At 42.1% G+C, this 18,543-nt stretch overlaps 1 protein-coding gene across 1 annotated transcript in view; it reads left to right on the plus strand.

The window, feature by feature from the left end:
* The window catches only part of WASF3 (WASP family member 3), a 137,386-nt gene that overhangs the window by 91,293 nt on the left and 27,550 nt on the right, over positions 1-18,543 (plus strand). The window contains exon 2 of the mRNA XM_077806207.1: positions 12,862-13,004. Coding sequence (XP_077662333.1) covers positions 12,872-13,004 — 133 coding nt within the window. The 5' untranslated portion in view covers positions 12,862-12,871. The remainder of the gene's footprint in view (positions 1-12,861; positions 13,005-18,543) is intronic.

Here is an 18,543-nt window from a genome sequence, read left to right on the forward strand (position 1 = left end):
TTAGGCTTGTCCTTAGGTGATTTGTGGATCTATGGAGGCTGCTTGAGAACACCTGAGGTGAAAATCCTTCAGGCCTACACACACTGCAGCTAGAGCCTGTTTCCCCCCATGCCGTTTACTGGTTTGATCTCCTTTATGATATCACTGGACCGTCAAATCTGGCCCAAAGAAGTGAGCAAAAAAATATGAGCTTGTGAAGCTACAGATAAGCAAAATTCCTCTCAATAGAAGGGAAAAAAAAAAAAAAAAAACAAAAAAAAAAAAGGAAAAGCTTTTAACAAAAAAACAAAATTGCTCTAGGGACATCTGAACCAGTGTCACAGCTGTCTAGTATGCAGACAGATGTAGCATGAGAAGATCAAAAGTGAAAGCCTGATGCTAAAAGGAACAAACTATTTTGATCAAACCCTGAATATCTTGCACTCCTTTCCCAGCTAGAAGGTTGTAGAGTTAGTAAGAAAGGAAGACTTACAGAAATAATCTGATAAAGAGCAGGTAAGGTACTACTTGGAAAATTTCATAGACTCGTAGGACTGGAAGGGACCTCGAGAGTTCACTGCACTCAAGGCAGGATTAGGTATTCTCTAGACCAGTGGTTCTCAAAGCCGGTCCGACACTTGTTCAGGGAAAGCCCCTGGCGAGCCGGGCTAGTTTGTTTACCTGCCGTGTCCGCAGGTTCGGCCAATCGTGGCTCCCACTGGCTGCAGTTTGCCACTCCAGGCCAGTGGGGGCTGCAGGAAGGGCAACCAGCACATCCCTCAGCCCGCGCTGCTTCCTGCAGTCCCCATTGGCCTGGAGTGGCGAACCACAGCCAATGGGAGCCGTGATCGGCCGAACCTGCGAATGCGGCAGGTAAACAAACTGGACCAGCGCGCCAGGGGCTTTCCCTGAACAAGCGGCAGACCGGCTTTGAGAACCACTGCTCTAGACCATCCCCATGTCTAACCTGCTTTTAAAAATCTCCAATGACGGAGATTCCACAACCTCCCTAGGCAGTTTATTTCAGTGATTAGCCACCCTGACAGGAAGCTTTTCCTAATGTGCAGCCTAAACTGCCCTTGCTGCAATTTAAGCCTGTTGCTTGTCCTATCCTCAGCGGTCTCCTTCCTCCTTGTAACAATCTATTATGTACTTGAAAACTGTTATCATGTTCCCTCTGCTTTCTCTGCTCCAGATTAAACCATCACAATTTTTTAAATCTTCCCTCATAGGTCATGTTTTTAGATCTTTTAGTCATTTTTGTTGCTCTTCTCCTGGATTTTCTCCAATTCACCTACATCTTTCTTGAAATGTGGTGCCCAGAAGTGTACACAATACTGCAGTTGAGGCCTTATCAGCGTGGAATAGAGCGGAAGAATTACTTCTCATGTCTTGCTTACAACACTCCTGCAAATACCTTCCAGAATGATGTTTGCTTTTTTGGCAACAGTTTGTACATATACTTTGGAAGATGTGACTTCTCTAGGCTATTATGAACACCTTTACCATACCACTGAAAATCCATGGCTCACTGGAGACATCTCAGAACAGCGGCACAGAGACAGCTTGTCTGCTCACAGAGGGATAGGAGGAGGATCAGAGAAAAGGTGGCTACTTTCCTCCAGGCCGCTGTGGAAGGTGGAGACTCTTACTCTCAGCAGGTGGGGAAGAGGAAGAAGGATGTTCCTTGAAAAGATATTGGGGAGAGGATTGGTGGTAGGAAATATGAGGAGGGGACAAGGAGGAACTTGAGGGGGAAGATGAGAACCAGATTGAGGTGGGGGGAAACTCCAGCAGAGAAGCGAGCAGCCAAAGAGAGTAGGGTGGGGAGGAGGGACAAGGAGACATCAAAAGGGCACCTGGAAAGATTGTGGGGCTGTGGGATTTGCTATGTTTGGAAGGAAGGAGGAAGGGAATTGAAGGAAAAGGGCAGAAAGATATGCAGAGTTGATGGGGCCTTGATGATTTGTATTCCTACCACCTCACTTCATTTCCCCTCCCATCCCCAATTTTGGAGCCAAACTACTCCAGTGCAAAGAGACCTAGAGAAAATTAACCTGAGTAGGAAATGATACTAACAAATTGGATGTAGTTCAGGAAAAAGAAATGAGAATTATCAGAGGACTTGATTTGAGGAAGCCTTGGCTAAGTGACAACAAAGGGTGGATATAGGAAAGATACAACTGTCCAGAGGCACCAACTTTCTAATGTGCCAGATTACACATTTCTAATGTACTCGATTTCTAATGTACTCGATCCCCCGCTCCACCCCAGGGCCCACCCCACTCCATCCCTTCCCCCAAGTCCCTGCCCCATCTCTTCCCGCCCCTGCTCAGCCCCATTCTGCCCCCTCCCCCAAGCGTGCCGCCCTCACTTCTCCCTGTCCCCCCCATATGCCACTAAACAGCTGATACATGGTGAGTGGGAGGCACTGGGAGGGAGGGGGAAGAGCTGATTGGTGGGGCTGGCGGGAGGCACTGTGGGGAGGGGAAGGCACTGATCTGTGGAGCTGCCAGTGGGTGCTGAGCACCTACCATTTTTTCCCACGGGTGCTCCAGTCGTGGAGCACCCATGGAGTCGGTGCCTATGTAACGGTCTCCAATTATCTAAAAGGTGTAAATATCAAAGATGAAGAGCCATCACTAGAGCAAGGTAGCCATCACACAGTAGGCCAGTGGGTAGGTTAGGGAACTAGAAGTCAGGAGACCTACATTATTTTCCTGACTCTGCCACTGACCTACTGTGTGACCATTGGGTGGTCACCTAATCTATATGTCCTTTGTTTTCTTTTTCCATAAAGTGAGGATTTTGACAGTTACTCTCCTTGGTAAGATGCTTTGAGATCTAGGAATGAAGAGCCCTGTATAATACCTAATTGATACTGATGAAACTTACAAAGGGAAAATACAGGGTGAAGATAAGGAGAAATTTTGTTCAGCTGTGTAATTGTTTCCCAGAGGAACTTGGAGAAGTCTTGTTTCTGGATTTTTAAAAATGGACTTGACAAAAACACTTAGGCTGTTTACCACGTATGTTGGTATAACTTATGTCCATCAGGGGTGTGAAAAAACCACACCCCTGAACAGCATAAGTTACACCGACGTAAGCACCAGGGTGGACAGCGCTGTGTCGGTGGGAGAGCTTCTCCTGCTGACATAGCTACTGCTACTTGTTGGGGGTGGTTTAATTATGTTGCCGGGAGAGCGCTCTCATGTTAGCATAGAGCAGCTACAGGAGAGATCTTACAGTGGCTCAGCTGCATCGGTACAGCTATGCCACTGTAAGCTTGCCAGTGTAGACATAGCCTAAATAAAGTATCATAGGAAACAATCCTTCATTTGCAGGGAGATGAATTGGATGATTGAATAGGCTTTTTTCTCATCTCTAACTTCTATGAATGTATGAAAAAAATGATTTTTTAATAAGCACAAAATCTGTCTAGATTCCTGAAACTCCAGCTGCATTTGTGTTTTTTTAAAGTAAAATGTATTGTCATTCTTAGAGGGAGTGGGAGAGACAAGGATGTTGGTTTTAGTAACAGCTGTTGGTTTGAGTTCTTGCCAGTTGTCTAAAGACCTCCAAACTCTTTACAATTAGAAGCTTCAACTTGTCTTTTAGAATAGCCACACTCTGGTGTTATTCAGTAGGATTGTGTACTGTGTTTGGAGTCTTTCATGCCTGTTACTTTCCATCTGCTTTCTGGATGAATTTTAAGTCTGTCTTGCTGTGGCAGCGTGGCTGTCTTTTTACATGCAGTAACCGTTCCTTGTAGTTTGCAATTATCCACTTTACTATGGGGACATGTTCTAAACGGAATTGAAACAACACAGTGCTGAAACAGCTTGAAAAGCATTGGGAAAAAATTATCAGTTACCTCTTGTTCTTCTGTTTCTACACAAATAACTGGTGAATAATTAAATTCTAATTTAAAACAAGTTGTGCAGGTGGTTTTACTACACATTTTAAAGATACATTATTAAAGGGACACTATAGCATTTTTTTAAAAAACAGACTACTCTAAAATAATCCATGTTTCTGAGAGTACCCTTTAAATGGTATTCCCATAAAAGATATTTTTTAACTGTTTTTGAATTTCTCTGCTCTCCTGCTGGTGTCATCACTATAGGGCACCAATATAAAACAAGCTCAGAACCAAACTTTGAACTCCAAGGGCTCAATCCAGAAAGGTGCTAAGCATTTTGGCCCTGATCTAGCAGAGCACGTAAGCACAATCTAAATATTAAGCATGTGAGTAGAACCATTGACTTCAGTGGGATTAATCTTGTGCTTAAAGTTAAAACATGCTTTCCCAGATCATAGCTAGTATGATGAGAAACTTGAAGAATCCCTCCTTTCTTTCTCTCCCTTTATCATAAGCCTCTGTATCCTGCATCATCTTCAGTTGTATCCAAAATCTAGAGTATGTAGAATGAATGATATGTAAATCAGTGGCTGGTATAACTGATGGTCGGTCATACTTTGGTAAACTGGTTAGTTATCTGAAAAAATTACAACTCGCTGCATTACTTGCTTCGTCCTACGTTCCTGCTTGTTTCTGAAAAATGTCAATATACTAAAAAAGTATTCTCCTCCCTTCTCTGTCCCAAAATGTTTGCTAAAAATATTATAATTAACAATGAAGCAGTTTGCTTTGTGCTATGCCAGAATGCAGTATGCTTCATTCTGCACAACTTCACTTGTACTGACAGAACAACTCTCTGGAGCCACAGAGTAACTTGTAACAGCAGAAAGGGCAATGTAGAGGAAAAATGAAGATAGAAGATGGATGTTCATAGATTTTTAATGCTAGAAGGGACCATTTCTGGTCTTCTTTTCTGACCTCCTGCAGAAGAACCTCTTTTTAATAACTGCTTAAGAAGTTCTTTTTACAAAGTTCCTCTATAGGTTTTCAGTTCTCTTGAAAATACAGTATCTCATCTTCTCTAATGTATCCTAACACAGTAGTCAAATAACCACTGTGGAATAACCACTGGTATATTAGCCTGGTTACATGGACTAATTCAATAAAATAGTAAAAATACCAGCAAGCATTTTCGTACAAGTCTTGCAGCATCTGGTCATACAATAGGATAGAGCTATAGAAAAATGATGTTTTTTCTTTGAGCCTTTGTCTCCTGTCAGGTGGTTCCATTTGAAAGTGAGGATGGTTGTGTGTGTCATACTAAAAGCATATTTATAAAAGGACTTAGCATTTTCTACAGAATGTAAATAGTCAAAAGATCACTTGAAACACTTCCTGTTTTGTGAAAACCATCTGCACTTTGGATATTTCTGTTACGGTATACAATTCTTTCCTTGGAGGCCAAGCTTAAAAATTGAATGATCCTATTAAATGCATGGCCCCTCCTGACCTCCCACTCTTCTCTACTCACTTCCTTTCCTTCCAATCTCTATTCCTCTCCTCTGAATTTTGAGTCTATTCTTTCTAACGTCAATAATTTTTCTTTAACTGGTTGGATTTTTATAAGCAAATTTTGTTTGCTTGTAAATTGTATAATACAAATTGGTTTATATTTTAACCACTCGTGTTATATATAATTAAATGTTTAAAGTATAGCTAAGGTTAGGTAGCAAATGGTTAATATATTATGAATACTTTATGTATATGAGAATTTATGTATTATGAGAAGTTTATGTATATTTTATGTTTGTTTTTGTGTATATATCTTTTAAAAAATAATAAAAAGTTAATATAAAAAAATCTGCACCTGGCAATGCTTTTTCTCAGTCTGAATTGTGCCCTAGTAATGCAGAGACATATTTCATCTCCTACTCCTAGATGCTGTTAACATCTATTGAAAGAGAATTTAGCCATTATGCTGCCATGACCCCATAAGATTTTTCCAACTTGTTTACTTGGCTTGGAAAGTGTGGTGTGAGATGCAGAGTAGTGGTAAGAAAATGATGGAAGGATTATATATTCACAAAGAATTACATGTTACATTTGTTAAAACGTGTATGGTAGTGAATAAAACGGGGTGAAGAATAGATATATTTTTACTAGCGGTATACAAAAGTTTGTAGCACTGGAAAGTTCTACGATAATTAGTAAAGCAAGAGACACTTAATTGAAAAGATTCTTATGTTAATAAATGGATACCACCAGATCAAGCAGAAAATTATTCCTTTAAAAAGTGCTGTCTTAATTTTTAATCAGAGCTGAATGAAGTATGGTATTAGAATTTATGCTTATTTATGAATTGACTTTAATTAAGAAAAGCCTGTAAATTATTTTAAAAATCTGATGTGTGTGCCTCCATATTGTAGGTTTCCTATCTGATTGAATCATATAGATGAAATATAATTTTCCAAGGAAATTATACATTCAAGTTGAGTACCTTTTTCTGATCTGCCTCTGCTTAAGAAATGTATCTTTAACGTATGAGAGCACTATTGCATAAATAAAACAAGCAATTACTAGTATATTCTTTTAGCATAGTGCATATTTTAATTATTATTGCTGAGCATACATATTGGAATTTAACTTCCAATTGAAACATATTAAATAAATAAATGTTAAATAAGCTACAAAGTAAATACACCCAAAAGCACAACTTGCAGCTAGAACCAGTGTGTCTTTTTACTGAGGGGCAGAACATTTCAGAAAGCCCACTTGAAAGAAGAAAAGCTGTGCACAATTATATATAAAACACAAATTCCACTATATTTATCCAGTTAAAACAATACTCACACTTATCAAGTAGAGGACATTACTGCTAAATTGCAAATCACAATGACTAATTCTAAGAAAATATATTTTTGTGAAATGTTAATCATGCACTAGAATTTCAGAAACTTTGCTCGTATATGACATGGAGAGTGCTTAAATCTTGACTGGTCTGTATGATAATGTTGCCTGTGAATAGGTTATAGATAACTATATGATGTATTTTATGTATTGAAGTAATTTTAAGATTTGGGATCTGCAGTTATACTAATGATGGCCTATTACTTTACTTCTTACTAGCTTCAGTTTTATCCCTTTCTTCCACAGTTAAATAATTCCTTATAAGTAGTTTCATGTTCAACACAAATAGTATGCTGTATCCTCTATAAAGTGTGCATAAGCTTTAGCAGTTCTAAACTTCCAGAAGTCTTTTGTTAGGCCAAAATCATAAGACTGAATAATCTAAGATGTTAAATAGTGCTTTAAAAACTAATAATCCAGTCCTCAAGGAGTACAAAAACACCAAACAGGAACCAAAAATCTTCATATGGGTCTTGTATTAAATAAAAAATGAGTTTCCTGTATCTGGTCTGAAACACCAGATGTAAAACAAAATATCACCAAACTGAACTGGATTTAAGACATGAAATATTTTAAAAAGCTTTCTGTCGCTGGAGGACTAAGATATTAAAATTCAAGTCTGTGTCATTTAAATAATTTTTATTAAGGTCCTGTTTTGAAAACCTCTTAAAATTAAATAATTTGTATGTTTAATATTGAGTTAAAAGTTAACTTTGTAAATACTCAATGGACTGCTCTAAAATATTTTTTTCTTGCCTTGCCACAAGTGAATTCTAAAGATTTATTTCAAAAACAGTGGTTGCTAAAAGTATTGTATAGTTTTGTCTCAAAAGCAGAAAGACTATATTTCTGTTTTACCAATATGATATACTCCTGGGAGAATTCTGCTCCTGGAGAATTCTGCTCCTTAAGAATTCTGCGTCTAAAAATTAAAAATTCTGCAAAATTCTGCATATTTTATTTGTCAAAATAACACAATATAATCACACCAGTTGCGAATATTTTTGTAATTTATTTCAAAATACTTGTCAGTGAGTATGTCTGTAATAATAGAGATAAAAAAAGATTCAGGAAATGTTGCTTGACTGAGGCTCCCACTGTCACCCCCAGGCGTCTGGGACTCCCACTGTATGCACTGAGACAGGTTCCCCTATTGGCTCCGATTTCATGTCTCTGCTGTCGACTCCAGGGAGGCTCAGATGTGCTCCTGGACCTCATGAACTGTTTGCCCTGGAAGGGATGAGGTCTCTGGCTGCTAAGAGGACCTCCTTCCTACGTCGGATCTGCTGCCTTCTGGTCATGTCCTGTAATACACCCCATTTTGTCTGCACCTCCACTTGTACAGGACTCCAGTTTTTCTGAGTCAGAGGACTCTGATGGTATGCATGGTCCATTGCTTCTGTTCTGAAGGCATGACTACCCGAAAGTTCTGATGGCGCTGTGGCAATACCTTCCATTGTCTCCGCTTGAGAGCCACTGGTATCTGGCTCCGTGGGCGCTGCCACCGCAGTATCAGGATCAGCCAGGTTGGCCATATTGGAGCTTGTGGCCCCAGTATCTGGCTTTGGAACCGTCCCAATCCACCCAGGAGGAGTCCCCAATTTCACCCACCCGTCCTTTGTTGAATAGACATTTGGAATCGGGACTGGACGATGCACCAGTTAGCCCAGCTCCATCGGTACCTCTGGGTCTGGAGAGGCTTCCCTTGTCGCCTCCAGATGTCGCTTTGTCGTTGACACCTTCCTCTTCTCCTGATAACTATCATCAATTTCAGGAGCTGCTAAGAAGAACAGCTAATGCTGTTCGGATCCTGTTGGAAGGGGTGGAGTGCAGGACAGTCAGCACCAACTGTCAGACATTTTGCGTGCATTGGTACCAGCTAGAGTGGCTCTACTGATTAACGATGCCATTCTCCAACTGACATGTACTGTATGACATACCCAGGCCACATGTACCCCCACCCCAAAAGGGGTGGAAAAGAGATTGTCCCCTCCAAGGGGTCTGAGTTTCTGTTCTCCCACCCTATGCCTAATTCTTGGTGATTCAGGCTGCCATGGAACGGGCCAAATGGCATCCATGCTCCACTCCCTTTGACAACGAGGGCAAGAGTTTGGACCTTATGGATAGGAAGGTCTATTCCTCGGCCAGCCTCCTGTTCTGTATTTTGAACTGCCTTCTGCTGATGGCCAAATATGACTTTTTGAACTATGTCCAGATGGTGAATTTTGTGGACAAGCTACCACAGCAGGATCGTGCCTGCTTCCAAGCTATTTTGGAGGAAGGCAAGTTGGTCACTAGAACCATACTTCATGCTGCGGTTGATTCCACAGACACGTCCTCATATAGAATGGCGACTCAAATCATCATGAGCAGGGAATTCTGGTTAGACTCCTCAGGCTTCCCTAGGGAAGTACAGAGCACAACTGAAGACTTCTCTTTTGATGAATCATACTTCTTCAATCAGAAGACGGATGATTCTTTACACTCACTGAAAGACTCTAGAGCTGCCCTGCAATCCCTAGGCATTTATATGCCAGTACCCAAATGAAAATTTTATCGCCCGCTGTCTATACAGCACTACAGAGCTTCCCAGTTCTACAACTAGCGAGCCTTTGAGCCTCCACAGAAGTGCACAAAGGTCTGCCTCGTCCTCCGGAGCAGTCATCTGTGCAGCACGCTCAATCTTCACATAAGTGATATTTGAGTGCATCTAGAGAGCTGTTAACCACTTTGCACCCCAGTGCTCTTGCCAGCCATCCTTTTCAGGGACCATCTCAAACTCTTTCTGCCAGCATGGAGCATGATAACAGTGGACAAGTGGGTCCTGGATGTCATTTGACACAGCTATACGATTGAGTTTATGACACTGCCTCCTCCACATCTCCCAACCCAGTCCTCTCTCAGGGACTGCTTTCATGACAGTGTCCTTGCCCTAAAGGTGGATTCCCTACTGCAGAGAGGAGCAATAGGACCAGTCCCCTCAACCTTTCAGGGCACAGGGTCGTCTCATGGATTGGTAACTGGTTAAAAGATTGGAAACAAAGGGTAGAAATAAATGGTCAGTTTTTTCAGAATGGAGAGAGGTAAATAGTAGTGTCCCCCAAGGGTCTGTATTGGGACCAGTACTATTCAACATATTCATAAATGATCTGGAAAAAGGGGTAAACAGTGAGGTGGCCAAATTTGCAGATGATACAAAACTACTCAAGATATGCAGGCAGACTGAGAAGAGCTACAAAAGGATCTTTCAAAACTGGGTGACTGAGCAACAAAGTGGCAGATGAAATTCAGTGTTGGTAAATGCAGAGTAATGCACATTGGAAAACATAATCCAAAATATACATATAAAATGATGGGGTCTAAATTAGCTGAAACCACTCAAGAAAGAGATCTTAGTCATTGTTGATAGTTCTCTGAAAAAATCTACTCAGTGTGCAGTGGCAGTCAAAAAAGTGAACAGAATGTTGGGAATCGTTAAGAAAGGGTTAGATAATAAGACAGAAAATGTCATATTGCCTCTATATAAATCCATGGTACGCCCACATCTTGAATACTGCACCAGATGTGGTTGCCCCATCTCAAAAAAGATATATTGGAATTGAAAAAGGTTCAGAAAAGGGCAACAAAAATGATTAGGGGTATGGAATGGCTTCCATATGAGGAGAGATTAATAATACTGGGAGTTTTCAACTTGGAAAAGAGATGACTAAGGGGGAATATGATGGAGGTCTATAAAATCATGACTGGTGTGGAGAAAGTAAATGAGGAAGTGTTATTTACTTCTTTTCATAACACAAGAACTAGGGGTCACTAAATGAAATTAATAGGGCGCAGGTTTAAAACAAAAGGAAGTATTTTTTCCACACAATGCACAGTCAGTCTGTGGAAGTCTTTGCCAGAGGATGTTGTGAAGGCCAAGACTATAACAGGATACAAAAAAGAACTAGATAAGTTCCTAGAGGATAGGTCCATCAATGGCTATTAGCTAGGATGGGCAGGGATGGTGTTCCTAGCCTCTGTTTGCCAGAAACTGGGAATGGGCTGCCTGTTCTGTTCAGTCCCGCTGGGGCACCTGGCATTGGCCACTGTCGGAAGACAGGATACTAGGTTAGATGGACCTTTGGTCTGACCCAGTATGGCTGCTCTTTTGTTCTTATGCTTTTTTACCTACAAAGGATGAGGCCATTCCAGAAGTCTCCTAGACTATTTGTTGCCATAGCAGACCGAATTCAGGGGCAGGCCATCTCCACCCAGAGACTCTTGAAGTAGGTCTCAGGGTGCATTACGCTCTATCAGTTGTCGGGGCAGTCCCCACCAGGTGGGATTCGGGCCCATTCCGCATGAGCGCAAGCATCAACTACCGCCGCCTTCCACAATATGTCCCTTATGAACATATGTAAGGTGGTCATGCGGAGTTCAGTACACAGCTTTTCTTCTCTCTATGCCCTGGTGCAAGACTCTGTGACGGATGCCTCTTTTGGTGCAGCAGTCTCCGTTCTATGGTGCACCCTTCTGTTATCTTTTGACTGCTTGTTAATCACCCTCAGTGGAATACAATAGGGACCATGACTCGAAGAAGAAGAGGAGGTTACTTACCTATAACTGGAGGCTTTTTGAGATGTGTAATCTCTATCTGTATTCCAATCCCGCCCTCCTTCCCCTCTGCTGCAGATTTGTTAGAGTTGTGGTAGAGAAGGAACTGAAGGTGCAGTCAGTCCATCCTGCCCTTTATCGCCTTGGGTGAAACCATGAGGCAGTACAAGGATGCATGCGTGGACCGATGGACTACTTTGAAAAGCTCCAAGCGCACAGCGCATGTGGATAACCCTCAGTGGAATACAGATATGGACCATCTCAAAGAACCTCCAGTTACAGGTAAGTAATCTCCCCTTCTGCACAAATTCTGCATTGCACAGTTGTGCAGAATTATCTCAGGAGTAAATTAAAGGTGAAAGGTCACTACTTTATTACTGTTCCAGTGCAGCAAAGAGGAGGACTTCAGTATTTGCCTCCAAATAAAGTCTTGCCACTTACAGTTTTCCAAGGTAGATACCAGATTTCTGTACAAAAATGTGCCCTCCTGGAATATATCTGTGATCCTACAGATCTAAACATTTATTCTTCAATAGTGCATGGCTGTTGTCATCAGATATTTTTTTAAAAAAAGAAAGAAAATACATGAGCTTTTCCATCTCTACAGTAACATCATTGGTTCACGTGCTGATCATCACCTCCCTTAAGTATTGCAACTTCCTCCTCTCTCTAATCTTCTTTATACTAACTTTGCCTCATTCCCTTAGTTTGTTCCAAAATGCCCATCTCAAAATGATCTTTCTTGCCTCTCAGTTGCTTCGACTGAATTTACAAAGATTTATTAAGTGATATTAAAAAAGTAACTTATGTTTACCTCCACCTTTGAGTCACTTCACTGTATCCCCATTGAACGTTGCATCAAGTTCAAACTTTTCGTCTTTACTTTCTTACGGACCTGTATTATGCAGCCATCGTGCCCTTGTCTCCTTTCACAATCCCTTCAGTCTGCTCTGTTTTGCCACATGGTTGCCTGTCTCCATCCTCAACCCCTTCAGGGACACCAGCCTTGATGTCCCTTTTGTTTTTGCTAACAAATGTCTCAGCACGTTCCATTTTGCCTTTTATACTTGAAATGGTCTTGCAAAATCTGTTTGTCAAGTCTGCATCAGTACCTCATTCAGATCATTCCTAAAAGCATATTTCTGCAACGTCATCTAGAAATTTAAGTATATTTGCAGTTACAAAATATCAAACCCCGTAACGTACACACAACCAACAGTTGTACGACCAATAAAACTTTAAGTGAGCAATTTTATTTCTGTAACCTGTGTCCTCTCCCCCAGCACATTACTGTTGGATGTTAGATCTTCGTTTGTCTGTTAAGTCCACTTAGACTATAAACTCTTCAGGGCAGGGGCTTGTCATCCTTGTGTTTTCTGGGCCGTGTAGAACATCTGAAGGTGATCTAAAATAAGCAATAAAGGAAACACTTATTTAAGGTATATTAGGGAAATGTCCAGTATACATTGTAACTTCCTATTTTGCTTGAAGTATAACACTATTTTTTCTGTAAATTGCAGATTGTTAGCCATGCCTTTAGTAAAGAGGAACATTGAACCTAGGCACCTCTGCCGAGGAGCTCTTCCTGAAGGAATAACTAGTGAACTGGAATGTGTAACCAACAGTACCCTTGCTGCTATTATACGGCAACTAAGCAGTCTGAGTAAGTCTCTATAGTTTTGTACTTTTGTTTATTAATGAAAAATTGAGTCGCACAAAGGCTTTAAGTTTGCTTGTTTTAAATGGACAAATTAAAATGTAAGACTTCCCCATTTGCAAAGTGTATAATAATAATACTTCTGCTCTTATATATTGCTTCACATCTTCAAAGGTCTGTGCAAACACCTCCCTGAGGCAGCTAGAGTTTAGATGTGGAAATTGTGGCACAGAGAGACTAAGTGAACTTGCCCCAGGCCACGTAAATCAATCTAAAAGCCAAGATTAGAACATGCATCACGAATTCCTGGCTTCTCGTCCCTTGCTCAGTCCAGTAGACCACTCTGCTTCTTGGCATTTGATGGCCATAGGAAGTTGGTTCAGTTGTCTTTTAAAGAACTTATTTTTTCTTAGGAATCTCTTCTTCCTTTATATGCATATGACACGTTAATACTAATGAGAAATAAGCACACATATCAGGAAGAGAATGGATCCCATTGTCCCCTTGTAAGCAGAATGACAAACAGTAACTGAGGAAAGTTAGAGTAACTTAAGAGAATTTTAGAAAGGAAGTCTAGATTTGTTTAGATTTATTTAAAGAAGAAAGAGCTTCAATTTTTGTGTATTTTAGAAATTCAGATAATTACAATATTTATTTTAGCTATAGATTAAATATGTTTGACTTTAGACTCTTTTCTGCCAGAAACAAATTGTTTCATGAAGTAATTTATGCAGGTAAAGCTCTTAATTAAAAAGTCAGTCATGTGACTTCACTGGGTTTCCAACTCTGTAGGATAATGGCACTAGATACTATTCTTTTGAGCTTACATTTATTAGGAAAGTTTGAGTCAACTGAACTTGTTTAGAGAGCAGTGAGCTCTGATTAATCCATCCTGTACTAAACTGTGTCCAAGAAAAGTATCATATTCAAATATCTGACTACAGTTCTAAATGTTGTTTAATGGGAGTGAATCTCATGGGGAATGTCCTCAGGATTCTATTTCTATATATATTATGGCAGAGCTATTGTGATGCTGAAGTTAAGATTGTGTCCTGTTCTGTTTTGCACTGAAAGCAGGAGCTCTACACAGAGGGCCTCTGTGCATTTCCACTTAGAGGATTTGGCACCTGTGGTATCAAGCTATGGAACTGCATAAAAAACTTGTTGGGGGGGGGGGTACGGAGTGCTCTTATGCTGGTGCTTGTCATTGGCTCCATCTGCACAAGAGAGTGCATGCCATTGCTGCTGAGAGCTAACAGAACTACCTCTCTTATCCATGAGCTTGTTTTTCCTCCAGTGTTCTGTTACAACTATATTGTTCAGGGAAGTGTAGTTGGGAGCCATTCGACCTCAAGTTACCCTCAAAACTGTCAGGTCCCGAACCCAGCTGGGGTTCAAATAGGTGCATCTTGCTCAGCTGTATTTCCCGAAACAGATGCCTCTCAGTTTATTAGTATTAGGATCATATCTGAATCCTTATGTGCAAGGGTTGGCTAGTATAGAAAATAAAAATGTTTATTCTCAAAAGAAAGCATAAAGATTAATTTATGCAAAATTTTGATCGTTATTTCTGAACACTTCAGGAAGTAGTACAATACTGCCTTTTGTCCCAGACACCAAGAATGTATTGTCCATCCAAAAGAGGGCCCTGAGCTCAGTGAAGGGTGTGTTTTGGTGGCTCCTGCAATGGAAGAGGGTAAAAAGGACAAGATGGCCCAGGTCTTGAGAGATTTCCAGCCTCCTCAGGACTTCTGGGCTGGGCTTAAGGTCTTGTGAGATTTAGCTCTTGATTTGGAGCCATAATGTCTTGCAGAATTTGTCAGGAGATTTCGAGCCATGATAAGAGCAGTGTGCTCAGTCACTTCCTTTTTGCTGCTTACCAGCAGTGAACCCACCCTCCCTTCCTTTGCTAGGTTGCTGTGGGCTGTGCTAGTTGCCACTGTGGAGCGGAGAAAGAATTTTTCCCCGTATCACCAGATTGGCGGAGGCTGCTTGGGTTTTTTTTTGCCCTCCTCACAGCAAAACCTAGGGATTTGGTTTTGGACAACCTGAGGCTGGAATTCTCCCCCTCCCGGCGGTAACAGTTTGGATTTATGTCAGTATCATGTAGTTGTTGCAACTTTTCTCTAGTGCCCATTGCAGGACCTCACTGATATAAGCTGTTTTTTGAAAAGAGATGCTCTAGGATTTACTTTGGGGAAGTTCTGTGGCCTGTGTTCTACAGGAGGTCAGACTAGATTATCACAATGGTCCCTTTGGGCCTTGGCGTCTGTGACTCTATGACAGACCCTTGGAAAGGAAGGTACTGAACCAGGGAGAGTTTAGACACAGGCTGAGCCTGCTTCCCTTAAAAGACTCAAACTTTGGGTTCCCAAAAGGAATAAAAGACTGTAATTGTACTTGAGAATTAAGAAGCATGCAGACCTTAAAGATATTTGGAACTGAAATTATAATGGGTGTAAAACTCTGTTAACATAAATATGATACTCCTTTGTTTTAAGTATTGCTACGTTGTCCATTTCCCTTCTACTTCACCCCGCTTCCTTAGTTTCTGTGGTGGTGAGATCATCCTGGCCCAATAGTCAATAATAAATTAGTGTCACTGGGGTCCTGTAAAAAAACCAGTATGTGATTAGGTAACTATGTGATTATGTAACTAAAAATTGTTTCATAATATATATGCAGAAGGGGGCAGAATTAAAGTTTGACAGGCAACCATGCTGCATGGCCCTGATACTTTTTAATCTATACACCATGCATATGCCAGCGACAGAGTCGAGGAAATTCATGTATGCGGATGATATTCCCCTAGCTGTTCAGCACACAAGCCTCCATACCATCAAGTGCACACTAACCCAAGATCTTAGCATAGTGACTGATTATTTCCAATGCGGGAAACTTAGGCCGAACCTGAAAACTAAGGTGACCACTTTCCGTCTGAACAATAAAATGTCTAATACCAAACTCGATGTGCAGTTCTACGGTAAGAACGTCAGCCATTAGGTTAACCCAAAGTATCTCAGCATTACACTGGACCAGAGTTTGACCTTTCGACGACACTTTGAGAACACTTGTGATAGGGTCAGGTCTTGTGTTATGTTTATCCGGAAACTGGCCAGAACATCATGGGGCTTCAGTCTATGGACCCTATGAACCTCAACAATTGCCTTGGTGTATTCTGCATCTGAGTACTGAGTGTCGGCTCACAGAGGTCTCATTAAACTCCTTGATACACAACTCAATAACACTATGCACATAGTGTCAGCGACGCTCAGATTGATTCAAGTTGACTGACTCCTGGTCCTGTCGCATATCCAGCCTCCACAGATCAGAAGAGCTGCTGAGACATCTTGCTTTCTCAATCATGTCAATGCAAACATGAGGATCCATTGCATGATGACCTGCAGAACCCACCAAAGACCAGATGAAAATCCTGCAGTCCTCTTTCGCTCAACTTCAATGCTGAGGCTCAAGGAAAGAGCCACATGGAATGTTTTGATTGCTCACAGCAAGCAGCTCGTCACTGACCCTGCCGAGGATCCACCAGGTTTTGACTGGTGCAGATTGAATCGCATCATGACATCTCTTTGGAAATGTGGACAGACCCTCTTTAAATGGAAAATGAGCCAAATACCTGTATCCAACTGTGGTCACCAGGCACAAACGATGGAATACATCATATCTGAGGGTTCCCTTCATTCTTCGCTGGGGGCCTGAAGGACATTCACCAGCTCACTGCTGCGGCAATGTGCTAGCTATCAAATCTAGCTGTAAATTTGTAATCATTGCTAGCTACCCAAGCCATACTAAAGAAGAAGAAGACAGGCAACCATAAGTCTGCCTGTTAAGTGCTTGATTATACAACCTGAATAATATTCTTAATGTAGGTTTTTGTAAGTAACTTCCTTGTTTTTAAAAAAAGAAAAAGGTGTAAAAACCCATTATAATATGTTCAGCTGTAACAACGTTCTCCCATCATGTATTATTGGTCAGGTGTGAGTCCTGAACCTTCAGCACCACAGCACAGACTCTTACCACCTGAGCATCAGGATTTAGGACAAAGCTTTTATCCCAGAAGTGGGCATGGGCTGTTGGGGCCACATGCTAGGCTCAGGGTTGGCCAGTGGAAGGCTAACTGAGCTTGTGTGTGCTGTCTCCCTCCATCTCTTCTCCATCCCTGGGAGCTCAAAGAAGCTTCTGCCCCCAGAGGGGTATTGGGGAAGGGCTAATGGTGCCGTTTGCTGGGTCTGGGGAGGAATGGGGCTAATAGGGTTAAACGTGGGGTGGGCCTGATCCCGCTATATCCCCTCTCACTCTGCTCTGGCAGCTCTCGGGCTTTCTCAGTGTAGTGTGCTGATGATGATTAGATTAGAACAATCATGGTCAGTTATTTTGACATGCTGCTAAAATGATAATTCCTGAGCAACCCACACAAGAGAAGGGAAATAGCAGTTTTTAACAATTAATATATTTTGGCCAAACCAGATTGGAATTTCATTGCACGAGTGAAATGCACATCTCTAGCCCCCAGGGCTTTGTCCCCTCCAGTGTTAATACTGAGGCCTGGTCTACATTAGAAAATTAGGTCAGTATAACTATGTTGCTCAGAGGTGTGAAAAATCCACACCCTGGAGCGATCTAGTTAAACTGACCTAACCCACTGTGTAGACAGTACCAGATTGATGGGAGAATTCTCCTGTCAACCTAGCTGCCGCCTCCTGGGGAGGTGGAGTCGTTATGCCGACAAGAGAAGCTCTTCCGTCTACATAGGTAGCGCTACACTGAAGCACTACAGTGGCGCAGCTGCTTTTTAAGTGTAGACAAGACCCCAGTAAGAGTCAGACCTCTTCCTTGAGCTTTGTGCATACAGAACGCTGGCTGCTAACTTTCCATCTTGAATACTTTTATATAGGCTTGGAAGAATTAGATTTTCATTGGTAAACGTTGATTTCAGGGCCAGGGCCAGACTTAGGGAAAATGGCACCCTGGGCGAACTTGCATTTTGGTGCCTCTGGCCCCTATGGGCATGGTGCCCCCCCATTGCCCCTGGCCCCCATGGGCTTCCCAGTCTTCCCACCCTCCCTTCACCCCAAAGGCCTGCTCCCCCTCCTGCACCCCCTTCACTCCTAACCCCTGCATCCCCCTCCTGCACCTATGTGGGGAAACAGAGCTGGATGCACGAAGCAGCTGGCATTGCTGCTTGCTCCCACCAGGACTGTTGCTCCTCTGCTCTGCACACCGGGGGGGGAGGTGAGGAGCAACATCATGGCTCTCTGCATCTAGGTCACTTTCCCTGCTTGGGCTGCATAAGGAGAGGGCATGAGAGCAGCAGCTGCTGATGCCTCACAGCACAGCCCAGGTGGGGAAAGTGACCTGGATGCAGGGAGCCCTGGGTGTGTGTGTTGTGGGGGTGGGAGGGGGAGGAACTGCATAAAGGAGACTGTGGAATTAAATTTTTGCATGAAATTGGGGCAGCCAGAAACCCTGACCCAGGCCTGCCACCGAGCCTCCCCCTCCTCCTCCAGCTCGCACCACCCAGTGGTAT

This window comes from Eretmochelys imbricata, chromosome 1 (assembly GCF_965152235.1).
Source record: "Eretmochelys imbricata isolate rEreImb1 chromosome 1, rEreImb1.hap1, whole genome shotgun sequence".
Lineage (NCBI taxonomy): Eukaryota > Metazoa > Chordata > Testudines > Cheloniidae > Eretmochelys > Eretmochelys imbricata.